Source organism: Phocoena phocoena, chromosome 7 (genome assembly GCF_963924675.1).
Source record: "Phocoena phocoena chromosome 7, mPhoPho1.1, whole genome shotgun sequence".
NCBI lineage: Eukaryota > Metazoa > Chordata > Mammalia > Artiodactyla > Phocoenidae > Phocoena > Phocoena phocoena.
The window spans coordinates 44,071,560-44,092,964 of record NC_089225.1 but is presented as its reverse complement, the minus strand read 5'-3'; the positions used below and the strand labels follow the sequence as shown (position 1 = coordinate 44,092,964).

Here is a 21,405-nt window from a genome sequence, read left to right as displayed (position 1 = left end):
TGTCATTTCATATCAATTTTAAGGGTTGTGATAACCATTTTAGATATATGTCTTTTATCTGACTTCACATAAAAAAACTTTTATGATTCACATAAAAATTACTTTTCCGATTGGAGGTCCTAGGAAGACTGAGAACTGGTACTCCAGGCCCTGCAAAAAGGTAGAAATCTGTAAGACTCATAGGTTGGAATTGATGCTGTGTGCCAGAACAACACTGAGTGATCTTTTGAGAGTGCGTGTGTCCATGTGCATGCATTTGTGTGACTGAAAACTTGATAAAGAAGTAACAGTCCAGGATGAATGTTCTCAAGTTATGTTCGTAACTGACAACTTTAAAGCACTAATAACAGGAAGTGTGGAGTGAGAGGTCTGATAAATATCTACAGATTTAGGCTCCTCTCCCTGTAACCTTTCTTATCATATAAATGCACTGTATATCTAAAACACCACGGGTGTAACTTGAGGTGACTGTGAGGAAATGGCTGAGGAGGGAAGCTGACAGCTCAGTTTGCTCCTTTGTGCGATTACGGTAGAGTTTCTCATTCTGCCTTGTGGAGACTGTGCGCACTGGTATGATACAGTCAGATCTTGGAAGAACTGAGTGTGTGTCATTTACTTGTAATCACTCAGTAGCTCTGGGTTCTTTAGAAGATTAAAAATGAGTGTTTGAAAATATATTTCTGGAGCCTAGGCTATGAATAAAAAGAACATGTGTGCGCGTTTGTATGCACTGTGCTCATGTACCTGTGTGCCATACTACACAGGTGCCAAGATTCACTTTTTTCACGTTTCAGCATTGCTGAAATCAGAATGCATCTTTTAATTTATGATGTCCTATAATTCCTGTTGTCCATTTTTTCAAATGTTAACATCTCAGTAATTGTCAAGCATATTATAATCAGTGGCATCTTAGATTGCACGACATACAGTTTATATCCAAATATTTACAGGAGACTGATCGCAGAGAGATTTGTAGGACATTTCTCTTTTCCCCAAAAAGTAAAGCAAGAAGATTCACTCTGACAGTAATAGTTGAGGTCAAGAGAGAGAAACCATTTGATTGTGGAATACCATTTCCTTAATAAGTAACATACAAATGCAAAATGCAACATTCATTACAACACCTTCTTAGGATCCCAAGTGATCTGAAGATTAGGACGCAAATTCACCATGTTTAATATAATCTGTAAAATGTAGTCTTTAAGATTTGATCACTCCATTTCTTACATTCAACTCTTTCTAATTTTCAAGTAATCATCATTTTGAAAAGAGGATGCAAATCATCATTTCTGTCATTTGTGTGTGTGTGTGTGTGTGTGTCTGTGTAAGAAAGCTACCATTCCTCATCCATTCATGCCTCCAAAAAAAATTTACTGCGTGTAAGACAGTAGGTTAAGTAACTCATTAGAGATTTACAGACTGTTTAAGCACTCTTACAAGGTTGTTAAGGCTCAAAATAAGATGACTCCACCCTCACTTTTATGGGTTGGACAGTGTAGAATACAGACGAAAGCTGTATACAATCTATAAGAAGGCATAGACTCTAGTCCTGGGGTAGGAATATAATGAGTAGGTTCAGATTTGGAGGCTGTTTAACAAAGAACCTTCTAATAGAAATGACTAAATATGGATAGATTAAATTTATTGTCGGTCGTGGTGTCCAAGGAGAGACAGTAGCATTCATTCTATTATTGTATTATTTCTTGAGTGATTATTATACGTCAGGCACGGGAACTGGCTTTTAATAATTCTTTCCAACCTTGAGGGTTCAGCTTCATGACTCAGGTCAAGTCGTTTAACCTACCTGAGGCTCACTCTCCTGTTTAAAAAAAGTGGAGGATACCTGCCCTGCCTCCTTCCCTGAGACTTTAATGAGATGTACAATTAAGCCTTTTATAAATTGTAACATTTTATAATATGCTATGATATAATATAATATATATATGATAGGTCTGAAAAATGTCTTCAGCTATTATCTATTGCTTCCTTCTAGTGCTTCCTCCAACTTAGAAGAATTTAGTAGATTTTGACATTCAATAATCCTTTAGTTGAAACTTCATCACATCTGCCACTACATCAAATATTAGATTGGGAGGTGAAGGAAGGGTGGTTCTGGGAGGATCTGTTTAATGTGTTGTCAGCATTCTCGGAGTGTTCTTCATAGTTTGGAATTAGGAGTTGTTGATGTCATGATCAGTCACATTGTCATGACAATATCAGAATTTCCTCATTTGCCTTCTCTTCTCTTGGGAAGTATCAATTTGCCACAGGTCTGTCATCAGTTTGTCCCATGTGTTAAGTGTATTAGATAACCCAGAACTAGTCATTCTTAAAGACACTTTGGGTGGGGAATTTTTAAAAGCTCCTTATGCAGCCCACTGCAGTACTCTTAACTAAATATTCTACTGCTGAAAGTTTGCCTTCATGTATCCCCAACTGAATAGAAATTTACTTCACTTCTAATTCTGTATTTTGTTGTGTGAACCTTCACATTTATAATTCAGGAGAGAATAGAAAGCTTTTCAGCATCCTCATTTACTTAAAGGATGTTATTAATTATTCTGTTATCCTCCTCTTCAGGTGAAATAAACTAATGTAATGGTCAGCTTAGCAGCTAAAGAGAAAGGAAACTGTTTTATTGGGGTTTTTTCTCTGTATTTTGAATGCTTTAAATCCTAATTTGTGCCCTTGATCCCAGGTTTTGCATAGACCTTAGTTATGTCTCCCAGACATTTAGGAACGTCTTATACCTTTTATCATTCTTGGCTTATACGAGGTTTTTGTTTGTCCAAGGTATAGTTAGTTGTTCAGTCTGTACTATCCAAATTTTCTAACAGTTGAATTTTACTCATGGAAAGGACACAGTTTTTCCAGGTTTGAATTTTGTTTTTCATGATTTAGAGGTTTGGTTTTTTTTTTTGGCTCTGGTTTTCCAAAAATTATGTTGATTTCCTAAGTATTTTCTGTCTCTTCCCAAGTCATGTAGCCAGAGGTGGATGTGATTAGCTGTTTCCACAGCACATCAGCCCCTCCCTTCCTTATCTCGGCTCTTATCCTTTATACATAGTTTGATCACTACAGTAGATGATTATGTTACTTCCATCTCTTTAGATAAGCTGTAATTGCAAAAATCACTTAATATCTTTCATAATTTGTAATTTTACTGTAATTCAGGGAAAACTCATTGAATTATCTCAAAGTATTTTGAAAAGAAGCACTTATTTTCTTATAGGCTTGCTCAAGGATGGAGAATAACAGTTCTAATACTAGATTCCCACAGTCAAAGAATGTAGAGGATTGAGGCATCCATCCAGGTAAATTAGGAAAACAGTAATCCACAATAAATGCAAAATGGAGCTTCTCTTTCTCCTGGCTTCCCAGATAGTTGACTCCCTTTATTTTGTTATAGAATTTGATCTACAGATACAAATTCAATATAGTGTAAACCAAACGAAAACAAAAATCTTGAATTTTTAATTCATATAGCTACCCCCAAGATTTTGGTTTTTGGAAAGAATAAGGACCCAAGTACTTATTTTTATAGAAAAACATAGGAAAAGAAGTTTAACGTACAGAGAACCACTATGCCAGAAATTTGAGTGAGCTTTGAATTTTATTAACTATTTTGCAAGAACAAGGCTGTAGCTAACTTATGAATAGATGATATCCAAAATTTTTTGAGTGTAAATTATTTGTTTGGAATTTAGAGGATGTTTTGCCACAGAGAGAAATATCCTAAATGATGAATAGGATGTTAGTTGTCCGATAAGCCTGTATGAATCCCATAATGAAACTAATCTCTAATACGATTTTCCACTATTTTTTGAGTGAAATTTTATTCTCAGTTTCAGTTCAGGATTCTGGAAATACCTTTCATCTAATCACCATCCCAGCTTTTAGCAGATAGTTCTTTCTGCTTCTCTCCCAACTTCATCCCACCAACTATCCCAGAAAATAAAACTGGTGGTTGTAAGAGAGGAGTTATATTTTAGCAACCATCAGTTAAATGAGATTTAGGAGCTAGGTTGGGTCAGAATATGTATTTGTACTATTAACTATATGTTCTAATATTGGAAATTTTGCCTTTATAATCAACTGAATGGAAATTCAATGTAATTTCATATCTTTTTAAAAGTGACTTGCCCAAGGTCATATTCATGGTAATTGAAGCTCAGATACACACCCAGGATTGAGCTCTTATGTTTTTCCCTATGGGGTTTGGACTTGAACCATAGATCATAGTAATAATAACGATCACGAGTGTCATTGGAGCTTGGAGACTTGGAGTCAGAGAGACCTAAGTTCAAACCTCAGCTCCATTATGTATTGGATCTGTGGCCTTGGAAAGGTTGCTTAAGCCTCTGAGCCTCAGTTTTCTCTTCTATAAAATGGGCTAATCATTCTCTCATGTGTGTGTGTGTGTGTGTGTGTGTGTGTGTGTGTGTGTGTGTGTTGTGAGTGAATGGGGGGCGGGGGAGAGGAACCTGCTGAGAAATTGCCTAGAATATAGTAGTTACTCAATAAATGACAGGTATTTATTAGTCCATTCAGAGAAGCAGCAGCAGGGCAAAGCCTATTTCTTCTGTTTTGTTCACCAGGATAGGTTTAAGAATCATTAGAATGTTGCTTTTGATAAGACTCATCAGAATTTGGCTTTGTTTATGTTGTTCTATATGCCTTCTAGGATTATAGCTATAGAGCTATAGTTTTATTACAGTGGTTTCATTTTTATATACATGTGATTTTATATGTATCCAGGGAGACTTTAGGTCTAGAACAAGAATTATAAAATTTTAAAAAAGCAAAATAGTAAATAATAGAAAATATTGCTGCTCCTTTAGAAACAAGACACTTTATCAACTCTATTTTGTGCCAGGAAAGAACAGAAATTTAAAGAATCTGCTGACCTCATAATTTTTTTTTTCTTTTTCTGTCTTGCTGGGAGCTAGAGGCTTGCGAGCTTTTAAACATAGGTACTCTCAAATGTAAACAATTTTTTTAGCGTGAACTGTTTACACTAACCAATACTATTTGGTTGTATTTTATTCCTTAAAGATTGTAATGTGAAGTAATGTTGGATGAATTCTTCCTCTTCATTCTTTTTAATATGATCCAAATAAAAATGGGTACTTGAAATTATTTAGCAGTGATAGAGGGATAGACCCTGCTACAGGTCTATTCTTTTGTTGATAGAGGTGTTCTATTTTTATCTCATTGGACATCTTCTCTCCCCCTAGTTTTTTCCCTTCTTTCAAAGCTTAGCTTTCCCACCACACTTTCTTTGTAGTAATTTTACTCAAAGGCTCCTCTCTTATATGAGGTTCAGTAATGCATGTGTTGGAATGGGGGCTCTCCTAGCCTTTTGATTTTGCTGCTGCCTTCAAGGAGCTCATTGATTAGTGATGATTTCAGCAGCAATCACCCCAAATCTACATCCTCTCTCATACCATCCATCTTTCTCCCGCTCTTTTTGTTTTTCTTCTCATCTTCACAGTGCTTCTTTCTGAATGTCCCTCAAACAAAACATTTATACAGCTGAGCTCCCCACACCCACGTTACATCCTGTATTGATCTCTCCCTGCAGTGGACTGGCATAGCACATGATTGTCTAGACCACTTGGCTGGCACTTATCACTTAATGCCTTGCATTTTTCGTGTCCAGCAACTCGGTGCTGTACAGGTTACGAGTACTCACCTGGGAATTGTAGCATTATTTATAAGGCTTTTTTGAGTCCACAGCCTTATAGTGTTGAAGGAGCACAGGACAGGTCTTTTAACCCTAGCTAAGCCTAGGTTTAAACATTTACTTGCTACTTCCTTGCTCTATGGTTAAGTCGGTCAGTCTTAACTTGTTTTCCTCTCATCTGTAAATGAAGCCTAATAACCCTTCCAACCTCATAGCGTTGCTGTGAAAGTGAAATGAGATGTGAAATTTATAAATGAAAGTCTCATTTTCAGAATGTTTCTGTGGGACAAATATCTTCTCAATTCAAGAGTCTCAGATTGCAGTTATACAAACACTTGGGAGTAGCCAAGTCTCATCTGCTCTACAAGGCTGCAGGCTCCTGCATGTACTGATGGCTCCATCTTTATTATCCTCATTCATAGCCCCCTCCTGCCTCACAGTGTGATCTCTGATACCACTCACAGTCTTCCCATTCATACAGAAATGGCTCTGGTCCAACACACAACCTCTTTAAAGGAAACAGGACAAAAACAAATGTGGGAGAGAAACTTGAGTTCACCTAGCTCTTGAAACAGACCTTCTGTCAGACTTTTTTTTTTCTTAAACCTCTTAAGAGTTAAGCCTTAGAAAGCATCTTCATTCAGCCATTCAACACACAGTTCTCCTTACCTAAATTTGCTCTTTTTTTTACTTGTCAATTCCAACTACACCCTTGCTCCTGCTCTTGGATGGTCAGCCAGCCTTACGAACATCAGTTATTTACACAGTATACCCACGTAAGTCTACAAACCGCCACTCTGAAACCTGGAGACACAATAAGCTGTCATTTATTGAGTTTGGTACTTTTGTCGGAGTACCATAGATACACTTAAGACCGTCAGGGAGGAGTCTGGGGCTCAGGTTAACTGACTTGCCCAAAGCCATGTGGCTAGTAAGTGGAAAGCTGAAATGTACAGCAAAATCTGTTGGGCTGTTTTAATTTTGTTCCTTAGATTGCAAAGTCCAGATTCACTTAAGCTCTCTGAAAAAGAGGGGTGGGGCTGGTTAAGTGTACACACGGAGGGGCCGTTGTCAGTCGTAAGAGCCAAAGCAGCTTCAGGGACTCCATCTCACGGCCAAGTGCTCACCCGCTCCTGGCATCTGCTTGCCTCTCCGCTTGCTGCCAGTCAGCTTCCTGTTACTCATAGTTTCTGCTTCCTCATAACCTTGGCTTGCATATGGTTTTGGCTTTTTGTGGCCTCAACTCTACCCCCTGGCACTCTTGCAGTTTCTGTCCCTTTCCTAACTGGAGTTTTCTGAATTAAATTCCCAAGTGTGAGGATCTGATTGGCTCCGCTCATTTTTTCAGTCCCAGCCATGTCATAGGTCACTAGCCTATCTGTGGATTGGCTGCCCCTGGGTCAGATTCCCACAACTTTACCCACCAGCTGAGCTGCGGGAGGAGGATGTTGTCTGACCGCCCAGGCAGCAGTCTCAGTTTCCCTTGCAGGAAGATGAGCATCTACAGGGCAGATTCCAAAGCCCTAATTCTTACCGTGATAACTTGCAGTTTCTCTGGAATGTTTCCTTACTTTGTCTTAAAACATATTTGTTTCAAAGGTCAATAAACTTTCCCAGATGAATCTCACTAGGATCTATTCCTATAATCACTTATAACTAAGCACTTGTGAGTATCTATAATTGAGTATATATACATATATGGTTTCATGTTTCTGTTATTTCTCTTAGGTTGGAATTATTTGGGCTTTAGTGACTTTGTTACATTTTATATTTTATAGTCTTTGAGGGTGGAAAATCTATCTTCTCCTTTCTTTGCAATGCTTTACCTAGTTAAGTGCGTAGTACCTACCTAACTCTGGAACTTCTGAACCCTGGCTTGTAGAATTGTTTTTAAAAATATACACCTTGAGTTATCTCCTTTTATGTCATACACTATATAGAACACTTTGTTTTGTTGCTATTTAGATATCCTTTTTATTCTTAAAAATAGTCCTTTTAATATTTTTAGTATTCTTAGTATATTTTAGTATCTAGTATTAGAATTGCTTTTGTATTCCAATTTAAATTTTATTATCACTTAAAATCATGTCTTATCCCTGTAAAACAATTGCAGGGTATCAAATCAAGTCTTCCCATTCTAGAATAGCACAATATCCAAAGTATTATGACCTTAGAGAAGAGCCATAGAAAAATTAATCTATGCTGTTCTTTTGTGGTTTAGACTGTGGTTTCCTAAGAGACCAGTCATGACAAGTGAGGTTGTACATGGAATTTTTTCCATAGATGACAGGTTTGAACTGCTGGGGTCTTGGGCATTAAGTTCTCAGGAAAAGGCATCTATGACTTGAACAGTTCTACTTAAAACCTTATATTTTATACCTGTGGTTGATAACTTGTGGTAAAAGGTCCCTGTGAGAGGAGACAGCAAAGGGGCAGCCCAAACAATCGTAAATGCATGCAGTAGCCCGAAATAGCATATATATTAACACAGAACTGAATGTTAGTTGTATTGTTTCTATTAAATCATTTTAAAGAACAAATACGTTTCCGTGAATGTTATCTAGCAAGTTCGTACTTGCCCATTGTGCACCTAGTACTGCACTTAGAGTAAGTTTGCTGCTGCCTTTTTTTTTTAATGAAAAGAGTTAAGAATTTATATATATATATATATATATATATATATATATATATATATATAGTTTGTGTATATAGTTGTTTTCAATCAGGTGTGCTTGAGAATGTTGGGAGCCCTTCATCTTATGGAGGTGGCGCCCTAGGTCAGCAGTAGGAAGGATATCTAGGATGGATATTTTTTGGTTCCTTGTTGCTGGAAGCACCCTTGAATGGTCACAGCTTTGCTAGAAGACTCGGTTTCCATAGGGGACACTTTGTTTTCCTTATGGCAGCCAGAAGTTGAGAGGCTTCACTTCTTAGCCGAGTTAGGATTTTTCATTATCATGGCAGATGGCCCTTTCCAGGAAGGCGTTAGAGGCCAGAGGCCAAGGAAGAACGCTGTAATATTGACCGCTTAGTGCGGTAATATAACCCTGTAATAGTCACTGTTGAACAGGCCAGCTGTCCCAGTGGCCCATCCACAGACCGCGGGGCTCTTGCCGGTGGGACTTGCTGTAGAGGCCGTCTGCCTTGCACAGGTTCTAGGCTAGATACACTAACGAACGCAAAGGCGATCCAGAAAAAAAGGCGGGGGGCATCTTGAGTCGCCTTAATTTCAATTGAAAAACAAAGGAAACTACCTCCTCACTTTGTCCCTGTTTTGCTGTTTCTGTGTCCCTTCAATAGAACACATTTGTGTCGCATCTCATAATTAACATATAGAAGGATCACACACTTCCAGTTTTCGGGAAAGCTTGCTAAACCGATGGATTGAAATGATTTTCGCTATATGACTTTGGCATCTTGAAGGTAAGCTTGCCAACTCTGGCATAGGAATGAAGTACGAACTTTACCGTGCGTTTTTGCGGTTAGGGGGTGGGGAGTGGAGACATTTTCTCTGCTAAAATTTTAGCGTGCGAATTGGGGGAACGGGGATTTGCAGAGGTTTGATGGAAGGCTGGTTTGTTCGTTGAAGTAGGAGTGATTGCCCGCACCTTTTCTGGGAGAGTGGACGGTCGGGGGGATAGTTTGGAAGGGTGAAAAAGAAAAAGACGACTTGGGACCAGTTGGCTTCCTACCCAGGTGTTAGCGTGATCCCCGGCGCGGTGCCCTGAAAAGGGGCTTCGAGCCCGGGTGCAAAGCTGCCGCGGGTGCTGAAGCCAAGAGCCGAGGGGGAAAAAAGAAAAGACGAGGGGGGTGGGTACTCCAAGGAATGTGCGGCATGCGGGGAGCCAGACCCAACCATTGCACCAGAGCGGGGGCGCCGGTGGCTCCCCGGGCCGCGCAGCCCCCGCTCCGGCCCCGAGCCCGGGAGGGAGCGCCCGGGGGCCAGCCGGCCGGCTGGGCGGCGGGCGCGGCGCCGGGCGGGAGGGCGGGGAGGCGCGGGTGGGCCTGGGCGCGGCGCGAGGCGGTGCGCGGCCGCCTCCCCGCCCCCGGCCGGCGCGCTCTCGGGGCGGTGGTTGAGGCCGCGGGAGGTGGGGACGCGGCGGCGCTGCTCCTCCGCTGCCGCCGGGAGAGTCCGCGGCGCCGCCAGCTCCGCGCGCGAACTCCCGTCCATGGCACGCAGGGCGGCGGCCGCCGGAGCTGCCAGAGTCCTGCCCGCCGCCACCGCGCCGCACTTTTAGGAGAGTCCGGAGGTCGAGGGCGGAGGAGAAGTCAGCCCGGAGCTGCAGCCCCCGCCGGCCGCCGCCGCGCGGCGAGAGGGAGTTCCCAGAGCGGCCGCGGCCCCGGCCGGCCCCCTCCCTGCGCCCTCCCCCTCGCAGCGAGGCTGCCCCGCGCCCGCGCCCGCCGCCCGCGCCCGCCGCGATGATCTTCCCCAGCAGCAGCGGCAACCCTGGGGGCAGCAGCAGCTGCAGGACGCCCTATCGCAAGCAGGTGAGGCGGCGGCGGGGATGCCGCGGGGAGGCCGGCCGCCCCGCTCTACAAAGGGTGGCAGCGCTCGGCCGGACTCCGCGGTCGTCCTCGGAGGGACCGGGCCGGGCGGTGACCTTGTTTCGCAGGAGGCGGCCCGCGGGGACGGCTCGGGCCGGTGACCTTAGCCGGGGAGATGCCCTCGCCCCCTCCGGCCGGGCCGGGCGGGACGCGGAGGAAGGGGAAGGGGCGGCGGCGCGGCGAGAGCAGGAGCGCGCCGGGGGCTTCGCCCAGCTCTGCAACAAGTTTGGGTTTTTTTCCGGAAACCTTTGTGTGTGGAAGAGTACGATAATAAGTCTTAAGATTGGGATACAACAATCGTCACTTGGAACCTCAAAGAACCTGCCCGATTCGTACGAAACCCGGAAGACGTGTGTGTGTGTGTGTGTGTGTGTGTGTGTGTGTGTGTGTTCGCGCTCGCTCCCCCTCCCATTTATATATTAAAAAAAAGAAAAGAAAGAAAAAGAAACAGGAACTTCTACTGTCACTTTCTCAAGGTTTTCAGTTTTCAGCAGCACAGGGAAATCCTGTGACATCCTAGTTGCAGAGATACTTGGATAAGCCTGAGTCATACACATGCCTTTTCCTATTTTAATACCGTTTCATACATTTTTTAACAGATTGAACTCCAAAGGCACTTTAGTGGTTAGATCAAAATCCCCTGCCGGGAAAAGGAGTGGAGCTGGAAGCTTATAGTCATGGCCTTTTGTTTTGTTTTTCATCTTTGTTTTTAAAAGAAGGTTACTGAAGCCATGTTGTGGTAAATCTCACGGAGGCTTTCAGCAGCAGCATTAACAAGACCTAGCTTTAAATTATGTAAAAAATGTGCAGGTCTGTTTAGAAAAGGTTAAACTGATTTAGAGGTCAGTGGCAAGATGCTTGTTGAGAAAACAAAAACACAATTGCAGATATTTTTCTTCCATAATCTCTTGTCTACATCCTTAGCCACTGAGACAAATCAATTAAGTTATTATCCCAATAGTGATTCAATCAAACTGTATCCTTCCACGCAGACCATGGCTCTGTTAAGATCACGACAGATGACAGTGATGCCTGGTGGCTTTCCTAAAGGCGTTCACAGGATTATTGATTATGTTTAGTCCTTTTTGTTCTCAAAGTCATTTTGGGGGGTGGGGTAGGGAGGGCACTCTTACTATATCTGAAAATGATGCTAATTTTCTGATACGATGACTGTCAAAAAGTATTGTTTTCTGGTGTTTGGTTCTTTCACTTGTTAGCTTTCCCTTACAAAGACAGTAAACACACCTGGTTTGTATGCCCTTGCTTTCCAAGTCAATGGAACTTTTACCTGGTTTAAGAAAAGCCCCTTCCTTTAATTTAAAAAAAAAAAAAAAAATCTGCATTTGTGACTTGGCTGAAGTATATACTAAAATTTGTCAAGATCCAGAAGCTGGCATCTCTAAAATCTCTTCATGTGGCCTCATTTAAAATAAATGCCCTCAGAGCCAGTACACTTGCATCAACTTCATAAATGAAGCAAATTTCCAATAAATATTCTCCTGAATCCTCCCCCCACCCCACCTCCCTCTACCTGAAAAGATGGCTAATTATGTAAGGGCCTTGTGTATTCATTTATTTGTTGTCGGAACCCGGTGGGGTGTTAGCTCTGAAATGGGGAAAAGGCTCTGAGGGCGAGGCCTTTTGCTGTGAGGGGCTGGAGGTTTTGTGTGTGGAGGGGGACAGCCTGCTGGTCTGGAGCACGCTGATAAGATGCTCTTCTTTTCACTAGGCTCTCCTTAGATTCAGAGACTAAAAGGGCTGACTGAATCAGAAAAACAAACAGACTTTCTTTTTTCTATAGGCGAAGAAAGAAATGAATGTGTAGGCATTATACAGACACAAGACCCCGGGTACCAGTGGTATTTGAGTCAAAGGTTTCTTTTGTTAGTATTTAGCCATTCACTGGGAAAGCACACTTCCAGCAAGGGGACCTGGTTACCATGAGTGACTTTGTGATCTCATCCTGGCTTAGTCTAAATGGGAAGTCTAATTAATGCTTTTTATAAGATTTTGTGACATTAAGCTCGCACCTTTCAGTTCACATTAGTTTGTTCATTTTGATGAACGAATAGGTCCATTTTAGGTGTATGAGGCAGTTTGATTTTAATCTAGAAATATATGATCAGCTGTTAGAGCTGATTTCAGATAGTTTGCCTGAGGAAAACACTGAATGTGAGGAATACTTAAAAATCACCTTTGGAAAAAAAAATAAGCTGGAGTCACACTTGTATTATACATATATATTAATAGTGGCAAACCATCACTGAGCATCTTATAGCCTGTGGGTTGCTGAGAACGACCCAGCTATAGGTGGGTTAACTCATTTAGTCATCTTGACAGTCCTGTGAGGTAGGTAATGGTAATATCTCCATTTTACATTTAAGAAAACTGAGGCATAGATTAAGTACCGTACTCAGTCTGTATGACCCAAAGTGCAGAGCCAGGCTTTGGCAGTCAAGCTCTTAAGACAACCACGCTACGGCAGCTTGCTTATTACGTGCACATCTCAGTGAAAACTCATACAGAGCTTCTCTGCATCACTGCCCGTCACCCTTCTAGTCTCAAAAGTCTGGTTTAGGGATTCCTCCCACCTATCTGGGCCATGGACAGGTGCAGGGAAGTGGTGGTGAGGAAGGAGTTGCAGGTGAAGGAGGATGCTGTGAATGACATGGACGGTGGGTTCGTGATATTTGGGATCGGCATTGATGTTAAAGGGTTGCTTTACAGAGTGATTGTACGATTTCTTCTTAAAACTGTACAAATATAGGAGTCAGCCAGTTTCAGTTAAACAGAGGTGGGTGGCGCTCATTCCCCTCCTGCCCCACGCTGTGTATCGAGGACGTCAAGGAGCACTGATCTCCGGCATCATTTAGGATTTTCCTGCATCACAGGCCCATGAGCATGTTAGAAATACATCTGCTTGGCTCAGGTCAGAGTAAGATGCTTTGAGTGGGTGATAACCCAGGAGGCAATGTCTAGACAAAGATTGTTGGTTCTAGTCTCAGTGGAGAAATGTGTATGGCCTATGGTTGTTGACTGTGACGTGCAGATACAGGATATTCGTTAAGCAAATCCAGTCTGTATGAGAACACCGCCACAAGCAAAATGAAAGCCCTTTAGTAGGACTTCTGTAGTTGTGAAAATATTTTTAGTATGTCTCAAAAGAAAAAGTGCTTTCCTTTAATTAGAGAAGATAAATATTTCCATTTTATTTTGAATTCTTTTATTAGCTACTTTCCCCTTCCTGTTTCCTTACTTCCATTTCGGAACTGCTTTTCTCGAAGTAGTTGATTCAGTGATGTCATATACTTGGTTTTTACAAATTGAGGTGTGTAGCAAGTACTTTTTTGCCTAGTGGTTTGCAGTGGGGTCTTTGGGGTAGGGGAGTGCATATAAGAATTCTCGTGTGTGTGTGTGTGTGTGTGTATGTGTGTGTGTGTTTTCAAACGATCTTGCCAACCAATAGCTGTACTTGTTAAGTGTTGCTAAAACTTTTGATGAGTGAAGTGCTTATCTCCCCAGTTTAAATAGATTTACATAGTTTGCTGCTTTCTTGAAGATTAACTGGGTGTAGCTGCACGTGAAGAATTCAACAGTGATTCAGTGTTTGGCCTTGTTAGAGGATGACATACAAAGCTGTTGATTAATCCTCTTCAAGCAGTTTCTGTTCACAGCAATTTATGTGTAGTAGATTGGGTTTTGTTAAAGTTTGAAGATTAAAGTGTTCAGAGAAATGTTTAAATGAACACTGAGCCAGTCCCAATTTGGTGTCGTTTTAAAAGAAGGTAAACCTACTCAAGCCATGGAAATTGGAGGTTTAGGGGAAATTAGCAGCAAATTAAATTGGTATACATAAAAAGGTCTTGTCCTGTTTGGGGATTAGACTATTTCAGTGTGTTTGTGATTCAGTAGTGCTTGTGTGTCAACGTAACCGTTTGAAATATGTAACCATGGCCGTTTGAAAAGTACGGAATTCGCCATCATCAGTGATCATCCAGTTTTTCCGCTAGGCATCCCTTTTGGCATCTCACTACATTTTCCATAGTTCGCTTCAGGTTTTGAACACGTTTCTCGTTTTTGTTCTTTCCTTTCTTTTAGAGGCTGCTGTCGGCTGGGCTCATCATATATTGGTAATACTTTCTGAGCCCTTTCTTGGGGTGGGCGGGGACAGGGGGAGTCAGTCTTTCCAAGTTTCTGAGAATACATTTCCAAAGCACTCTGCCAATAAATAAATATTTAAAGATGTATATGATATCCCTTCCCAACCTCAGCTATATTTAATCTTCACAACATCCATATAAAGTGGGAAAAGGTCAGGAATTCTGAGGCAGTGAATTTAAATGGCCTAGTTGGTGAAAGCTCAGGTCTCTGGAGTCAAGGGTTCTGTCAGCTACCAGAAAAAAGAAAAGGAAGCTCGGTCAAGAACAGCTGTAGCCCCACTACACTTCCCTTTACTTGGCCTCCCAAAGACATGTGGCACACAGAGCATTCCAGATTTCAGCTTTGGGAATTGTAGCTTTGTAATTTATTAGTGTTTTTTGTTTGTTTCATAAAGGCCTTTGCTCTAGGGTTCTCAGCGTACGGGACACCAACTTAAATTGGAATTTCAGATAAACAATGAATAATATTTTAGTATAAGCACGTCCCAGATATTGTGCGGTGCTGTGTGTTTTTATTTGCGAAATCCAGCAATCCTATCTGTGGGGAACCCAACTCACTTTTTAAAACGAGTTATAAAAGAAATCGTAATTATAAACCATATTATTCCCATGTTTTCCTCCAAAAATCTTGCCTCTTGGCATATTCCTTGAGCCCTGGTAACGCCGATTTCACATCTTAACTTCTTTAACCATCACTCAACCTAATTGAAAGAGACCCCGTCTTAAGTTCTGGCTCTGTGTCTTGCATGCTTTTTCACTTAACCTCCCAAAGCCTCACTTTCTGTTAAATAAAGATAATAGTGCCCACTCCACAGGGTTGTTGTTGTTAATCCTTCTAAGGTGTTATTATTATTAATGTCCCAACAGAGCAAGCAACAGCGGGTGGTCCTGGGAGGCTCTGTGTGATCCTGGGAGACCTTGACACAGCCTCTAAGAATGGACTTTGTTTAGAAAGTGGGGGCAGCCCCCAAAAGGGTAAGGATCTGGAGCTTGAAAACGAGACTGTCAACCACATGTAAAAAAAAAAAATCCAAAAAGAAATAGAAAAGAGCATCCCACCATATTTCAGAACAGTTGTTCCTGTATTATGCTCTTGTTAGCAGAGTTTGCCTTCCCTTTGGGGAAAGAAAGCCTTTCAACCCTCTGTTCTTTATTTTATGCAAATATATGATTGGAGAAGGAAAAAAAGAGCATTAATCACTCTTGTTGATGAAAAATGCTACCTTTTAATTTGCTCGAAAATGGACGGATTTGATTATTAGTATATGCGTGATGATTTCCTGAATTCTTTCCTTTGTCTTGTTGGTTTTCAAAGATGCCATCTTTGCCTTTCTCAGAAAAATAAACATTGTTTTTCTCCTTGGACATCTGTAGGTGTTTGGTGGGTGTTTGTTTTTAAACTCGCATCTGTAGAGAATGCTTTGCTTTAATATATTCTAAAAGCTTAGTAAATTTTAAAATAGGATAGACATACCATGAGGAAGGAAGTAATAAGCTTTTCCTGAAATTAGGACAAGGTGAAAAAATTAAATGGAGCAAACTAAATTCTGTATTAAAATAATGAATCAATGTAGCTATTGTTGTTTAACACTTACTAAATGGCAGCAGCCACAACAGAACTTGGTGTTAAACACAGCAGTGCTCTATTAAATAGAAATGTACTTTGACTCCACTTTATTCATTTAAACATACGGACTTACAAAGCAGTGTAACGTAAACTGGGGAAAATTGTATTTGCATTTGTTAATTGTGCATCCAATACAACCTCAAAAAATGCATGAATAAAAAAAGACTGGAAGGAAATATGCCAAAATATTAAAAAGTGTTTTCCTCTGTTGGTAGATGGAATCATGAATGACTTATTTTTCATGATTCTCTTTACATTTATTTTTCGGCCTTCCAGTCCCCCTTGTTCCCCACCTGAACATGCAGTCCCTTCGGTTATCAAGAAAAAGATAAAGTGAAAAGAATATAGAAAATTGTATTATTTTTAATGTTTAAAAATTGCAGTGAAAACCCAATTCTCATGTCATTGAGAATTTCAGCGTAGCATGTAGGTGTTACTTGTTTCTGTGCCTGAGCTTTGAGATACAGTCCTTTACTATTCTTTATGAATTTCTGTTTTTATTTTTACTGCCAATTCCTGTATCACATTTTTGGAAATCACCTAGTTCTGACAGATAGTTTTTGTATTTATGAACTTAGTATTTTCCCATTTTATACATACTCGACAGGACTTGTGTACTTTTTAAAAAACATTTTTAAGACACCAACTTATATGAGTCAGCAAGGAGAAAATGTAGCTATATGTATGGAATTTCATATGCTAAAGTATTTTTCATGGAAGGAGTTATTTTAAATATTGAAGAATTACCGCTGTTTTCTCTGTTGTCATTTGACTTACAGGTGCATTTAAATACAGCTGTTTGGTGGACAGATTCCCCCTCATATAATTTCTGTATTGAACGTGAAAAACCAAGACTGTTCTACCACTCATGTCATAATCCTTTGGATTTATTTTATTATGAATACTCATATCTGCCTTCGTCACACATGTCCTTTTCATTGTAGCTTTTTGAAAGGGCAGTGGGGTGAGAGGCGTGGCTTCCTTACAGGCAGCTGTAACTTATAATGGGACAGTTTCTGTAAGAAACACACAGTACAGATCATGTCTGCACTTTAGAAGCTGTTGTTACTGTGTAACCCAGGGGGGATTTTCAGTATATCAGGGAGTTTTGGGTGTGCTCTGTAGCGGCTACAGGACTTCAGAGTGAAAGGAGGAGAGAGCACCGAAGGGAGGAGGAAAGAGGTGGGGGGGCTCTGAGGGAGAGAGAGAGAGAGAGAGAAGGAAAGCAGTATTGCTTTGTTGGCTTCTTACTTTATTAGTTGACACGCCACTTTACAAAATCTGTTTGTTTCATTGTTTTGATGCCCTGTAGGTTGGGTGCCGATATGTAGCCTCATTGTTTTGTATTATCTGAGATTCTTAGATCGCATTTTTTTCTGCATAGTATTCCCATCACCTAGAATTTCCTTTCAGCACTGTTCTAAAACAAGATCTCTGTCTCTCCACTTCCAGGAGCTGCCTAAAAAAACATCACCCTTTTGGAAGACCATTTATGATCAACCCAACCCTATGTATTCAGATATTCTAGAAACAATGTTGTCTCCACTTTCTCTGTCTGTATTCTCAGTTTTATAAGTCAAATGCCCAACAGGCCAGCTCCAAGGGAGTGAATATGTCCTTTTGTTTAACTGAAAGTTTAACAGCGACTCAGAAGCATTGAGTCAAATAATTACTGAGTGTGTAGCATAAGTTAAGTTGGGAATGTCATTCTGGAGGAGGTAAACGGGTGACACGCAGAAGGTACACTGTTGCTCGTTAAGGGAGAGGCTGGGTGGGGGGAAGCCAGTTTAGCTAGCACCTCAAACAGCTGAGAGATGGTGAGGACCCAAAAGAAGGCAGTCACATTGTGGACAGGAGGAACAACCAAGTTTTATAGACATTGGAGGACATAAAGCCCCTAAAATTGTATGTAAAATGTGGCGTACATCCGCTGTTTCCTGAGGAGATGTTCGTAGCTTTCATCAGTTTGCCAAAGGGATTTGCGCCCTCCAAAAGAATTTATGACTGCATGTGGAAATGGAGGAGGACAACTTAAAGATGGTGCCAAGATTTCTAACTCAGGAGGCAGGTTGCATCATGGAAGGTGACGTTTTAGGTGGAAGGAACATTACAGCAAAGATTTGAAGATAGAAGACATGGGCTTTTCTAGGGGAAGATTGAGAAATTCAGGTGAGCTGTACTGCAGGGTAGAGGTTGGAGGACAGAGCAGGGATAGGGTCAAGCTTGCTGAAGTGGATGCAAGGAGAGCCTGAGTTTAAAGGTGTTGTAATAGTTGAAGTAAAGCTGTGAAATGGAGTAACGGCAGTGTGAATGTATTAGATGGGGTGCATTCAAGTTATGTACAGAGTTGGCGATTGATTGGGTGGGGAGTGGACAGTGTTCGTAAAAAAAGAGTCCTAGGTCTCTTGTCTGAAATGATTGGAAAAATAAAAAGTTTCTGCAAAATTACTTGCTCTGGTCTCAGTGATTAGGTAGAATCCAGCCATTCTCCTACAGGGATCGTCTACATTTTTTTTAGGCGTTAAATTGGGGGCAGGGGAGTGCTAAATTCTACTGGTATTCAAAGTCCAGACACCAAGAATACAAAGGGTCCTTCTGTATCCATGTTAGTCTCATAAGGAAGAATCGTCCAGCCCTGAAAGGCTAGTAGCACCCAGTGCGAACCACATTAAGTACTCTTTTTGGATCCAGGCGATGGTTGTAAATATTTTTTTTACTGCTGCCCTGGGATTGTCTTAAAGTCAGTGTAGAGGCTGTGTCACATGGGTGTGTAGATTTCCATGTTTGGCCTGGATCCTCACATTCTTTGGAGTGGAGTACTTATCCAGCAGATCTTTTTCTTGATAGTATATGTCATCGATAACATCTGTAGTATAACAAGTGCATTGGTTATATTAAATACTCCCACCTCAACAGGAGTATGAAAGATGGCAGGTTGGATGGTGAACGGGTTAGAGAATTCACCCTACCACAATAAATTAGTTTCTCAGGAAAAGCCATAAGCTTGGTTTGGCCATTTCAATTTGGCCACGTGAATCACGCGTTACCACCCTTCCTACCAACCAAGTGCAGGCAGGAACTTCCAGCAAGAGATACAGAACTAGAGTTTTGGGCAAGCTCAGGACCTCCTGCAACTTAATAGGTGGCACATTGGGAACAGGTTAAAGCAGTTCAGGAAGAGAAGGTGTCCAGAAGAATCTGGAGAGACCTGGGGAGCATAGATTCTATAGTGGGAAGGAGGAAGAGCCTTAGGCAAAGAAGGGGAAAGAAATGGCAAAATTCTGGGAGAATCAAGAGAGTATCACAGAAGCCCAAGAAGAGCAGAGTTTCTAGCAGAGCTGGTCAGCTCTGTTAAGTGTTGCCTAGAGGTTAAGGAAGGTAAAGGCGGAGTAGAGGCCATTGGAAATGTCCATTGGGAGGTCTTTGAAAGTCTTTGAGACAGAAGTTTCAGTAGAGTAGTCTGTGTGTGGTGGGCAGAGAAGGGAGCAGGGGTGAACGTGGTAGAAAGTACATTCCAAAGGGTTTAGGGAATGCGTGAGTGAAGAGGGTGTGTCTTTAGAAAAACTGGGTGTCAAAGGAAAGAGTCCCTTCAGACAATCTTGAGGCAGGATTATCTTAGCATCTGACTGGTTGTAGGTAGAGCAAGGTGATAGAAAACAGGGACTAGTTGGAACTAGGTCTTTTTTTTTTTAAAGAAAGATTGAGGTTAGTCTTACAGGAAAGGAGAGAGTTTCCTGCCAGTGATACAGGAAGGAGGAGATTGATTATGCTAGAGATGTTAGGAGGAGTAAGGAGGCCAGTGAAGCTCAACCTTTTAAAAGCCTACATTTCAGTAAAGAGGTTAGGTCGTCTGTTATGATTTAAAAAAAGAAAAAAAAAAAAAGAAAAGATTCTAGGCCTAAAGAGTGTGACAAAAGATTTGGAGTAATCGCTCTTGGGAATTTGGTGAGCATTCAAATAGAGACGAGTAAAAGGATGCCTAAGCTGTAGCGAGGGCCCCTGGGAGTGCAGGGGTCTGAGTTGGCAGGGTATTTTGACCCTTCTCCCACAAGAAATGAGGGAAAGCGTCTGGGTAATGAATTTATGTAGGGTTTGGCATTGGTAAAGGGATTAGGTATGAAAATCGAGAGTATCCTGATGAACATTAAGGAGACAGGTGAATATTACTCAGCCATAAAAAGAAACAAAATTGAGTTATTTGTAGTGAGGTGGATGGACCTAGAGTCTGTCATACGGAGTGAAGTAAGTCAGAAAGAGGAAAACAAATACAGTATGCTAACACATATAGGGAATCTAAAAAAAAAAAAAGGTTCTGATGAACCTAGGGGCAGGACAGGAATAAAGATGAAGACATAGAGAATGGACCTGAGGACACGGGGAGGGGGAAGGGTAAGAGAGTGGCACTGACATGAACACTACCGAGGTAAAATAGATAGCTAGTGGGAAGCAGCCGCATAGCACAGGGAGATCAGCTCGGTGCTTTGTGACCACCTAGAAAGGTGGGATAGGGAGGGTGGGAGGGAGACGCAGAGGGAGGTGATATGGGGATATATGTATACATATAGTTGATTCACTTTGTTATACAGAAGAAACTAACACAACATTGTAAAGCAAGTATACTCCCATAAAGATGTTAAAAAAAAGACAGGTGAAATCAAGAGAGACACTGAACTTTGAGAACAGGGAGGGTCCTGGAGATTCTGATAAGATGAAAAGGAAAGTCCCTGGGAGTGAGGGAAGGAGAGTGATCAGAGAGGAAACTCCATGGTCAAGATCTTGAAGGTGTAGTCGTTCCAGGATCTTAACTTTTTAGAGTTATTGGGATGATTAAATGAGATGATACGGATGTGTCTGCCTGGCATGCCAGAAATGTTCAAGTGGTGATAATTATTAAGATGTGGCTCTCATATAATTTATACCTCCCTATAACCATTGTTCAAATATTCGTGTAAATCAAATCATATTTCAAACAGACTTCAACCACGAACCAAAATAATATATATTTTGTAACTGCACCACAAGCCCAAATTAAGTTTTAAAATATACTATCAAACTATTTCAAAACATCTTAAGTTGCTTTTAAAGAAAAAAAGGTGGACAGGGGTGTGGATCCCAGCTTCATCATTTATTAGTTCTATTACTGTGAACACATTTCTTAAATTTCCTGCGTCTTGATTTCCTCAGTGACAAAACGAGATAAAATAATTAATGTTATTGAGATGATTGGATGAAGTCCTATATGTGGCAGGTGCTCTGTCTGCTTCCCTCCTTCCTTGCGGTGTCGCCTAACAAGTCAGTTCACACAAGAGGATCTCGGCGGATGGGTCACAAAATGATAATAGTGGTAGAAGATTGTGATCGTTCTGTTCATGAGCAGAAAATACTTT

General features: G+C 41.3%; 1 protein-coding gene across 4 annotated transcripts in view; it reads left to right on the top strand.

Annotated features, from left to right (window-relative positions):
• RBMS1 (RNA binding motif single stranded interacting protein 1) overlaps positions 1 to 21,405 on the top strand; it is a 211,320-nt gene that overhangs the window by 71,762 nt on the left and 118,153 nt on the right. Inside the window, exon 1 of one of the 4 annotated variants that reach the window (XM_065881184.1) lies at positions 9,797 to 10,174. The exons of 2 other annotated variants lie outside the window; for them this stretch is intronic. In XM_065881184.1, coding sequence (XP_065737256.1) covers positions 10,106 to 10,174 — 69 coding nt within the window. In that variant the 5' untranslated portion in view covers positions 9,797 to 10,105. Of the gene's footprint in view, positions 1 to 9,796; positions 10,175 to 21,405 lie in introns of those variants that run through there. One more of the 4 variants, XM_065881182.1, reaches the window with a different exon arrangement.